Genomic DNA, 12,168 nt, shown 5'->3' with positions numbered 1-12,168 from the left:
GGGTCTTTCATTCTTCATCTGCCTGCGCGCAGTATTGGAGGTGGAAGATGCCTGGACGTGTAATGTTAATTTTACCTGTGATCCTTTGAATAAACCAGCACAGTTTTTTAGTATCCACTTGGACCGCCTCGTCTCTGAGTTCCTAGTTAAGAGAACTGGGAAAAATAGCTTTCACTTGTATATTTGAACACTAACTATTTAATAGTGGACTTGAATAAACACCATTGCAATGAGATTAAAATAAGTAAATAAAATGACTAATCCACACATTGCCATTTAATGTAACATGAAAGCTACTGCACTGGGTGCTTGCCTATCTGATGTTCACACTGAAAATATAAAGCAGTGGCGGTTTTTGGATCCACTTATGGTTTTTGGCCATATCATACACACCTACAAAACGCCCACTGCAAGTCCTCAGGCCCCTGACCAACGTAGCCCTGTGCGTTACAACACAGCAGGGAGTTTGCGTTTTTAACAGACAAGTCTGAATGCCCGCTAACCCACAATGTAAGAGAACTTATAACGCACAGTGAAACAGATACACACTGACCTCTCCAGCCCTCCGTGCGATGGTGACAGCATGATCCATGGCTTTCTGCCAGAGGTCGGCCATGTTGGAGGAGCAGCCCCTTCTAAGAGGAAAATAAACAGCGGAGTCAGTTACTGCTCTGATTCATGATTTTTGTTGGACAAAGTCTCATTAATGGGCAGCTGTGGTTCAGTGCGTAGAGCAGTTGTCTCTCAACCGGAAGGTTGGAGGTTCGAATCACGGTGCCTACAGTCCACATGTCGAAGTGTCCTTGGGCAAGACACTGAACCCCCAAGTTGCCCCTGATGGTTATAGACATTGGTGTGAGGTGGCGCCGCAGATGGCTGCCTCAGTTCTGTACCAGAAACAAATTCCTTGTGTGTGAAACATAGTTGACCAAATAAAGGTGATTATACTTATCAGAATCAGCTTTATTGGCCAGGTGTGTCTGACACACGAGGAATTTGACTCTGGTACAGCGGCTCTCAATGTGTACATACATACCATCAAGCAACACATTATCCTTAATGTGTAACTACAACTCTTAAAAGGATCCTCCTCCAATTGATATACGATATCGGTACATAACAGAACCTGAGCAGCAGCCAGCAGATGGCGTGTGATGTTCACATTAGTCTGGCAAGACTAGCCTAGTTTAGGCTGGCCTGCTGTGTTAACGAGGCTGCGTTGGTTGGGGGGTTACGTAGGGTGCGCACGGCCACATTGTGATGAGTCGACACGAGTCTGAATCCAGCCCACGGGTTCCCCTTGTTTTTCGGTTTGCCATGTTTACCACCAGTGTGTCGGCACTGATAAATTAAAACACCCCAACCCCACCAGTGGAGCAAATCAGCATACAAGTGTTAGACATTAAAACAGATAAATAAAAACTGTCCTGACATCTTTAAGGATGTCAATAATGACTGCTCCTTTTACTGTTATTTGCTTAATCCATTATCCTTAATGGCATCTAACAATCTAACATCAGAAGCTATAAGATAATCTGAATAGCAGTTAGTTTTCCTTGGCGGCTTCCTGAAGGCATTAGAACAAATTCTGGACAAATAACATTTTGACTGATTGTATGGATGCTGAATCAGCATCCATACTATGTTATCCTGGTCTTTATTATTGTATGGATGCTGATTCAGCATCCCTACTATGTTATCCTGGTCATTATTATTATTATTATTGTATGGATGCTGATTCTGCGATGGATTGGCGACCTGTCCCGGGTGTACTCCGCCTTCGCCCTATTGCCGGCCAGGATTGGTTCCGGGCCCCCCTGACCCTGTTCAGGGACTAAGCGGTAGAAGATGTATGAATGGATGCTGATTCATTTAAAATATTTAGCTTATTTTGAAAAACTTGCCCCATTCAAATGAATGGGAAAATTCTACTTCAGCATTCTTCCGGACCCCCCTGACCCTGTTCAGGGACTAAGCGGTAGAAGATGTATGAATGGATGCTGATTCATTTAAAATATTTAGCTTATTTTGAAAAACTTGCCCCATTCAAATGAATGGGAAAATTCTACTTCAGCATTCTTTCAGCTATTTCAGGTATCAAAATGTTCAGGTGTTTAAGGACATTCATGCTTCTATTCAGAACTTTTGTAAACTTCATACTTTTGAAATATTTAGCTTTATTTTGAAAATCTTGCTCCATTCAAATGAATGGAAAAATTCTAATTCAGCATAATTTCAGCTATCAAAATGTTCCGCTCCTTAAGGACATTCATGCTGCTATTCAGAACTTTTGCAAACTTCATACTTTTGAAATATTTAGCTTTATTTTGAAAATCTTGCCCCATTCAAATGAATGGGAAAATTCTACTTCTGCATACTTTCAGCTATTTCAGGTATCAAAATGTTCAGCTCCTCAAGAACATTCATGCTTCTATTCAGAATCTTTGTAAACATAATACTTTTAAAATATTTAGCTTATTTTGAAAATCTTGCCCCATTCAAATGAATGGGAAAATTCTACTTCAGCATACTTTCAGCTATTTCAGGTATCAAAATGTTCAGCTCCTCAAGAACATTCATGCTTCTATTCAAAATTTTTGTAAACTTCATACTTTTAAAATATTTAGCTTATTTTGAAAATCTTGCCCCATTCAAATGAAAGGGAAAATTCTACTTCAGCATACTTTCAGCTATTTCAGGTATCAAAATGTTTAGCTGTTCAAGTACATTCATGCTTCTCTTCAGAGTTTTTCTATACTTCATACTTTTAAAATATTTAGCTTTATTTTGAAAATCTTGCCCCATTCAAATAAATGGTAAAATTCTACTTCGGCATACTTTCAGCTAACTAAAGCATTGAGGTGTCAAAATGTTCAGCATTTTCAGGGCGATTTTTCAGCACTCACCATCCATACGCATTTTCTAGTATTCATCTGAGTTAAATGTAAGTTTAATTGACATTCAGTTGCCTAAGTCGGTCTTTTAACGGCGATTTTTTTTGACTGCTTGTCAGTTACCCCTATTGCCGACAGTACGTGACGATATGTCAGGGACACGTAAACTGTCTGTCATGTCCTGCTTTGTGTCTTTACACGAAGATGGCTTAAAACAGCCCATTTGTGAACGGAGTCTGGTGTACCGGATGTCAAACTAAGTTCAGGCTTTTAGGCCAAGAGATTTAAGACGCAGATTTAAGGTAAAGAAAACGCAGCTTGCTCCGGAACAAACCGGTCAACAACATATAAATAAAACAATATTAAATACTAAAACAATATTAAATACTAAATGTCACTGAAATCTCACCCGAGCTCAGCCCGAAGCAGATTCGCGGCTCCGCGCACTTCCGTGTTTCTTCTTCAGATGCAGCGCGCAGTTGCTTCCTGCATGTCACTCCGGGAAGCTACCCTGCAATGCAGCTTCATCAAGATAGAAGTGGTATGTTACACACATTAAAAATGTGAATTTAAAGCAGAACAAAACTGGTTTGGTATATCACATTGCTTTTTTCAGTTTGTTTCCTCCTGTTAACACAGGGTCAGAAATGTATAATTTGTCACTATGACAATATGATAGGTAGCAAAGATCTGGACCATATAAATGTTTTCATAAACACAAGTTTCTAGGTTCTCAACCATTGTTTCTTTTCTTTTCTTTTTTTATCAGAAGAAACCTCCAACAGACCCTGGCTCTTGGTGGGCGGCCTTTTGCCTCGGCTGGTTGGGTTGAGTGGATCGAAAAGTAAAGCAAAGGACACAACAAACAATCAAACACTGGGCAGGTTGATGTGGCCGGTGACTGCTCATCAGAAACATAGAGCTCCAGAGCCAGGGCAACCTACAGAAAGGTACAGGGAGAGAGAGAGGACACACTACAGGAGATAGAGAGGAGACACAGTGATGGGTAGTGGTGGTATATAGATAGATGGAGAGGGGAGGAAAAGGGAGGGGAGACACGAGGAGGGAGGGGAGACAAGAGGAGAGGGGAGGAACTCAGAGCAAGGCTTGTTCTCAGGGTCCAGCAGTTGATGTTTCATTGACATTCTTCTGTATGACGGGGACAGGAATAAAATCCCAATCCATGTTTGTGGTTCAATCTCCATATTACTCAAATATTGTATGAGCATTTCGATGGGCTACCGTTCTCACATAGAGCATCATCCTATCACCCAACTCACTTACACACCAATGGCAGACATTGGGAGCAACTTATCTTGCCCAAGGACACTTTGACATATGGAATGAGGAAAATGGGTATCAAACCACTGACTTTCTGATATGGGAACAACCGCTCTACCTCATGAGCCATAGCTGATATGAAACTACACAATGTTACACAGTGTTAATCAGTTGGCATTTTCATTATCAATCAGTCAGATATTCAGGCTGTTACAGCTTCTGTATAGATATTTTAAGAATGTTCACATCCAGCTCACCAAACGTCTTTGGCCTCAGCTTAGTAGCCGACTTCAAGAATTTAGTCATTATAATTTGTTTAGCAGAGCAGAAGAATCACAGGCTGCCTGCAGTCTGGGAGCTATGAGACACTCACTTCACCTCAGGTACAAACTGTTTCTGTTCTCTTCCTCACCCTCTCTGACAGGAAGTCTCACCATCAGAGTGCTGCTGCCCAACCTCATGGCCGACTGGAGCATCCATGTGACTTTCAGTGTGAACAGGCCAGTGAGGTAAGAGACGCATCGACCCAGGGACTTGATTGGTTTTATTTTCTGTGGCTTACTCTTCTTCTGTTTGTTAGTCTGTTAGTTTGTTGTTTCCAGCCACAGAGACTCAGTAGAACCTGACATGATGTCACAGTGATGTCATCAGACCAGAGGCCACATCATACTGCAGTAAATCTGTGGACTAGTTGTGCATGAAAAAATCAGCATAGCAACAGCAGCCAGGAAGTCAACAGGTGAAAAATGCTGCTGCTGTTTGACTTCTGACCTGTGACCTTTGACCCTCAGGTTCATTGGGGAGGAGTCTGTAGCTGCAGAACATCAGGAGCTGATTGACTCCTCCACCTGGAGCGTTGACCCCATCTACAGGATTAACTGTGCACAAGTGAAAAGCTCCACCCACACAGTGATGTCACAGCAAGGTGATTTCATCTGCTGACATGTTCAAACGTGCATATCAATGTGCTGTGATGTCTCAACTGACCTCAGCTATTCATTCATTCTGGTCCACATTTCCTGGTGATGTTTCACAGTAGTTTTTTTTTTTTCCCAACTTTACCGTTTCAGTGCATAGCATAATGGGGTGTGTAGCCTGTGAGGGTTACTGCATCAGTTTAGACTGACTCCTGTTGTTTTCAGAGTATAAAATAACATCAGATAATTCACTTCAGTCTGCAGGTAGAAACAAACAGAGCAGACACACACGTTACGTTTCCATTACTTCAGGGGACATTACATTGACTTGCTGTACATTCATTTCCTGGAGGAGACTTACCCGAACCTCAGCCTAGCCCTAACCCCACCCCAGTACTTGGAAGTAAGGAGAAAAAAGTGCATTACAGCCTAATTCAAGCATTAGTTCTGTGAATCTGACACATTTGTTAGTACATTTTGTAAGTCATAAAGGTGACATATTGGAATAAAGATATAAGTGTGATTAGACAGAAAAGGTGTGAATGTATCATGTTTCCCCACAGTGTACCAGAGTATCAGTAACCTGGATTTAAAAAGTACCAGAGTATCCTGGATAGCAAAATACTAGATAGGATCGTTCCGGAATACATTGGTTAGAACGTACCAGACTATTGGTAACCTGGATAGCAACATATCAGACAGCACCATACCAGAGCATCAGTAACCTGGATGGAACCGTACCAGAGCATGACTGAACCTGGTAGCAACGTACCAGAGAATCACAATGAGAACGAAATGAAAATCTCATTAATTAGCAGCTGAAACTGTTACAGAGCAAGCACAGCACACACACACCTGGGGTTGGTGGAGAACACAAACTGAAAGGCCAGGCAGAGAAATGTGGGAAATATTTAGCTGAATATGACAAAATGCGTAATGACTTAGAAGCACTGACTGTACCTTTACCTGATCAGTGTGAGCCTTATATGAGCACCACATGGTGATGATGATGTTCTCATCCTTTAAAGTTAAGACAGACTGAAGAACTAACTAAAATTTAAAACTGCATTTTTCTTTTTTATTTTCAAAAACAACCAACCATATTTTTTACAAAATGAATAAAACACATGAAGGAAATTTCGATTTAGTTTAAAACCTATTTAAAACATTTGGTAAAAACATTGTATTATCAGCTCACTGTGTAAAATCACACCAAATCAAACTGACTGATCCCTGAAATCACTGAAATCTGATGCTGAAGCTGCCGACAGACTGCTGGTGATCGAAGTCATCACAGACCTCATGTCTGTTTAGTGCTGATGTGATGATGTTGTTTCCTGTCAGGACATCTGTCTGCAGCAGTCTGTTGTTTAATGTTGTTGCTGATTACTGCTGTAGAGTTTGTTTCCTGTTTGCTATCATGTTGTGTGTCTGGCTGTAGCTACATCTGCTGCTGCGACAGGCTGCAGAGCTGCCCAGGGATCCTCCAGCATCGATGTACTGAAATATTTCTCCACTGAAGATTCTGAAGGTCCCAACTGAAAACACACAAACATTTATTCTGATGACTTAATACAATCAGAAATTGAGTTTGACTCCACAGTCACAAACATATCTGACTCTTCTACTTTTTGGATCAGTAAATTACTGCCTGGCAGAAGTGGGGGACTCGAGTCACATGACTTCACTCGAGTCAGACTTAAGTCACAAATTTGACGATTGAGACTTGCCTGACGAAGACTACTAAAAGACTCGACTTGACATTCATGACTTGGCTGTTTTACCTGACCAGGTCTAACCTACAATCATCCACCAGTGAAGCCCCCCGTGGCAGTGAATGATCAGCTCATCAAGGCTGGATTCCCCCGGAGCACAGTACCTGTTTGTCCTGACTGCTTAAGGCCAGTGTGTCTGCCGCATATGATGTGTTGCTGGTTAAGAAACGGATTAACGACTCATGATGTTATTGTCAGCGTTACGCTGGGACAAATACGCTATTGGAATTAATTTCACTACTTTGGGACTGTATGTGGTCGTGTGTGGAAAGACGCAGCGACCACCAGTTGGATTTATTGACCTTGGAGCTACTTGAAAGGGAGCGATGTTTCCACTACTCGGTGGGACTTAACGGTGAGTTTAAAAAACATGGTGCGTGTCTGTTAATGGCTTGTTTCTGTAACATTAGAGAGAATTGTTGTAAGGCTGGAAAAGTTACTATGTCTGCATTATACCACTTAAAACATGGAGTTTCTCAACTACCTGCTTTGTTTAGAGTGTTACACATCTCTTTTCATCGGTACATATACCAATGTTTACTTATTTGTGGAGGAGAAATTCAAATTAATTAATGCCATCACTGTTGTGCTGTCCACTTGGGACACAACACCGGCAACGGGAGTTGTGTGTGTTCACAAAGGGTCTTTGGTTTTATCATTCTGAAATAATTGCAGACTATTTGGAGTTATGGTGGGTGCAAAGATAATCTAGAGGTAGCCAAGATTAAACATTAAATGGCTGGAAATGAGCACGTCATGGGCACTTTAAAATCCTTCTAACATACAAAGCCCTTAATGACAAGGCTCCATCATATCGCAAAGACCTCATAGAGCCTTATCTCTAGAGTGTTACACATCTCTTTGTCGCTGTTCGTTGTGCTGTCCACTTTCATATTCTGCCTCAAACATGTCAGGTAGGGTTAGAGATATTGTGATTGTCAAAAACAGCATATTTGTTTATGTGTTGTCCTGGGTTCCTCACCGGTATTGTGTCAAAGTGTTCCCCCATCAAGATGTGTTTACCATAACTCGGTTTCATGTAGTGACCCCCTCAGTGGTTCTGATTAGGATAATTAGGGGAAAGGCATTTCAATGGGGAGACAGATTTCGATAACACTGGCAACAGGAGTTGTGCGCGTTCACGAACTGTCCTCTCGTTTTCAGGAGGAGGCTCTTGGGTTTTATCATTCTGAAATACCGTAATTAGACTATTTGGAGTTATGAGGGATGCCAAGATAATCTAGAGGTATCCCAAATTAAATATTAAATGGCTGGAAATTAGCAAAATGAGCAGCCATGGGGACTTTAAGATCCCTGTTTCCAGTTTATCGTCATTAATTCCCATATATTACCATTAATTCCCATGGAAAGTTTCCAACTTTGAAAATTCTGCAACCCTAAGGATAATATACATAATGTAGCCAAGTTACTTAAAATCAGCTACATGATAATTTTAATTTCATAATTTCTTACATTAACTAATGTTAAAATTAACTAGCAATGGGACGATCCACATTTTTTTCAGTTCCAATCTGATTCCTATTCACAATGGCCAATTCCAATAGATTCCAATACAAGAGTTAATAACTGTAAAAAACATTTTATTTTAACATAAATGACGCCACGCCATAAGGCCACTAATGAGGTTATCACAGTCAGAGCTTTATAATTACAAATTAAAAGTGCTAAAATCATCTCTTAACCTTACAAAAGACTCCAGAGATGTTGCAGCAAATTCCTGGATGAGCATAAACCTCTTCACCTTAGTAATGTCTAAATTATTAAGGCCCCGACACACCAAGCTGACAGCTGGCTGTTGGCCACGATGGGCCGTCAGTGAATGTTTGTCAGGGCCTGTCTTCCTGGTGTGTCCTGCACTGTTGGCACCAGTCAGACCTCGTTGATAAGAGAGACCACTCTGATTTGCTATTGAGCTTAGCAAATCCACAATTTCACCAATTTAGTGTTGTTGTTTTTTTTGCTTATTTTCCTATTTATCTGTGGCCTCCTTTCTTAATCCACAGTATTACGCTGTGGTAAACACGTTACTGTCCCAACGTTTTTTTTTTTTTTTTTGAATGAGTTGCAGCATCTCATTGAAGTGAGTGTTTATTTTGAACTAAAGGCTTTTCCAGATCTCTTCCACCCCCAAACCTGCGCGCAGGCAGCCTGGAAGATGAAAGACCCTGAACCAAAAATGTCTATACAATTTAATCACTTGGTTGGGCTAGCCCATGCTACACAGGCAACGTCAAACCGTGGCGTCACCTGATATGCCAGCTTGCAGCTGACCATAACAATAGTCAAAACATGAAGAAAGTCAAGGTGTGTGGCTGGTGATTTAGTGGTGTGTATCTAAGAACATTTTGACCTGACATTACACATAAGAAAATATTATGATTACCATTACAGTTAATAATAACAATCACCTCCTGCCTGCAGCCTTTGTCTTATTTAATTAACCTTGGCCCAAATGCAGCCTGCAGAGCTCATGACAATGACTAAACATTTAACAGCCTGAGCTAGACATCCTGTCTCCACTAAACATTTCTAGACAACAAATCTCTAACAAATATCTATCTGACTAGAAATTACCTAACAGAACAAAGAATAAAACTGATGAGGTGTCACATCAAATAATGTGCTGCTGTGTTTTCAATGTGATACAGGGCAGGGTGATTTACACATCACTATTTCCGGTTTTAATTTTACATACCATCCCGTCCCATCTGTTTCTGGTTTGGGGTTGTACTACTATCACCTCTGCTTCTTCCGGCCCCAACAGCGATGGCGACTGTGGTTACTCGCGCTCTCTTGTGTTTGTTGTTTTTCTTTGTTTTCTTGGTCTTTTGCAACTCATCCCGAAGAACTGTTAAATATCGGAAAACTCACACCAAACTACCTTCCTCTGATTTTTGTGAACAAAGAATGCTGTATGGACGTTCTGATTGGAGGCGCAGCAGCAATATACGGGCGCCGGAAAAAATGTCAGTGACGTGGAAAACGCTCTGGTGCTTTGGTGCGGTTACGACAGAGGGGAACACGGACCTCACTCCCATCTATTCACCTGGCTAATCTCCGCATAAGGCCCCTGGTCAATAAAATGGATGAAACTGTTCTCGTCAATAGGACTAAGTCTGACTTTGCACGCTCTGCTGCTTTGTACTTCACGGAGACCTGGCTCAGCGACTCGATCGCGGACAGCGCAATTCGAATACCGGGCTTCCAGGTGTTCAGAGCGGATCGTGTAAAGAAGCTGTCTGGGAAAATGAGAGGAGGTGGAATCTGCTTCTACATAAATGAATATTGGTGCACAGATGTAACAGTGCTACAGAGGACATGTATCGCAGCCCTAGAGACTCTTGTTATCAACTGCAAACCCTTTTACTCTCCCCGTGAATTCAACAGTTTCATCATAATGGGAGTGTACATAACACCGCAGGCTAATGCTAGCACGCTATGACTCCTAGCAGAACTGATTACTAGCCTGGAGCTAGAACATCCCGACTCTCCACTCATTGTTCTAGGGGACTTTAACAGAGCAAATCTCACCCACGAACTGCCAAAATACAGACAGCACTTCACCTGTCCCTCCAGGGCCAAAGTCACACTGGACCACTGCTACACAACAATAAAAAATGCCTATCACTCTGTCCCCCGCGCAGCCATTGGACTCTGATCACTGTATGGTCCATCTTATTCCAACCTACAGGCAGACTCATGTTTTGACTACTGCTCTGGGCAGTTGCAAAGCTGGCACCGGGAGACGTCACGTCTTGGCGTCTCTCCTTGTAGTATGGGGTTAGCCCGAAGTGATATAATGTATAGGCCTGTTGTGGTTCAGGGTCTTTCATCTTTCAGCTGCCTGCGTGCATGTTGGAGGTGCAAGATACCTGAGCGTGTAATGTTCATTTTTACCTGTGTTCGTTGAATAAATCCGCACTGTTTTGAAGTTACTGGGACTGCTTCGTCTCTCAGAGTTAGCGTGGTAAAAAGAACCGGATGCAACAGAACTCTGTACAGCCAGGCCAGGAACACGCTGACAAGGGAGATCAGAGCAGCAAAGAGGAGCTATTCTGAAAAGCTGAAAGCTCAGGTTTCAGCCGACGACCCCTCATCTGTGTGGGGGAGCCTGAAAACCATCACTGGCTATAGAAAACCATCCCCCCCCTGCTGTGGAGGACCGTCAACTAGCAGACGACCTGAATGTATTCTACTGCAGGTTTGACAATCAACACTCCCCCACCCTCCCCACCTCAGACCCAGCAGCTGCTCCCCCAACAATCACCACCCTTCCCTCCAGCCCCCCACCTCTAACGATCTGTGAAAATCACTCCACCATCTCCCAGTGTGAAAAGCTCCACCATCTCCCAGGACCATCACCAAGAAGGCACAGCAGAGGATGTACTTCCTGCGCCAGCTCGGGAAGTTCGACCTGCCCCAAGAGCTGCTGATAACAGTTCTACAGAGGAATCATTGAGTCTGTTCTCTGCACCTCCATCACTGTCTGGTTTGGCTCAGCAACCAAACAGGACAAGTACAGACTTCAGCGAACAGTCAGGACTGCAGCAAAGATCACTGGTGTGAGCCTGCCCTCCATGGAGGACCTGTACACCGCATGGGTCAAAAGGAGAGCGGAGAGGTCACTGTGCACTAAGACAGCCAGGCACAAAGACAGTTTCTTCCCCCAGGCTGTCGCTCTGATGAACACTTAACCCACAACAGTATGACTGGACAATAACCCTCAGTGAAGTACCTGTAAATATACCTTGTACAGATTATACAGACTTGTACAGGTCTCTAGTTTTAAGTACTCTGTTTTTATACCTATTTATTTCATTTCAATAAACATTCCTTTATTGTCTGCATTGTTTACTGTCTGTTTATACCGCGTATTCTCCATTGTTTGCACTGTTTGTTGATGTTTATACTGCTATTTTGTTATATTACACAGCCTTATGCTGGTTTACTGTTTGCACATTGAGAGCCGATGTACAGAGTCAAATTCCTCGTGTGTCCGTCACACCTGGCCAATAAAGCTGATTCTGATTCTTTTATTAATAAAAATACGGACAGGAGCAGCGCCTCTGTCTCGGATTCCTATACCGACCCCCATAAACAGAAAATAACGTTAATCATATACTTTGACTACTTAAAACGTATCATCGATCAGTTTGCTGATAAACGCGTTACACCATGTTTGTTGACAACAAATAAACACTTTAAACTAAATATGATTTGAAACTTTACCTTGCGCTTCATAGCTGAAGCGGGACTGAAGGACTGTGGCCGCCGGAAACC

At 42.3% G+C, this 12,168-nt stretch overlaps 1 protein-coding gene and 1 long non-coding RNA gene across 2 annotated transcripts in view; both read right to left on the bottom strand.

Moving 5' to 3' along the window:
• Positions 1-3,403, bottom strand: part of LOC109965883 (inositol monophosphatase 1-like) — an 8,641-nt gene extending 5,238 nt beyond the window's left edge. Inside the window, exons 1-2 of the mRNA XM_020610255.1 lie at positions 3,304-3,403; positions 554-635 (exon numbers count right to left, since the gene is read on the bottom strand). Coding sequence (XP_020465911.1) covers positions 554-616 — 63 coding nt within the window. The 5' untranslated portion in view covers positions 617-635; positions 3,304-3,403. The remainder of the gene's footprint in view (positions 1-553; positions 636-3,303) is intronic.
• A 3,105-nt stretch (positions 3,404-6,508) lies between these two features.
• On the bottom strand, positions 6,509-12,168 carry LOC109965884 (uncharacterized). Its single transcript, XR_002275710.1, has 2 exons — positions 12,118-12,168; positions 6,509-6,630 (listed from the first exon to the last, which is right to left on the bottom strand). It is a non-coding gene; the product is annotated as an uncharacterized LOC109965884 (long non-coding RNA).

This window comes from Monopterus albus, unplaced genomic scaffold, assembly GCF_001952655.1.
Source record: "Monopterus albus unplaced genomic scaffold, M_albus_1.0 scaffold105.1, whole genome shotgun sequence".
Taxonomy (NCBI): domain Eukaryota; kingdom Metazoa; phylum Chordata; class Actinopteri; order Synbranchiformes; family Synbranchidae; genus Monopterus; species Monopterus albus.
The sequence above is the reverse complement of the archived record's forward strand: the minus strand, read 5'-3'. Positions and strand labels throughout refer to the sequence as shown.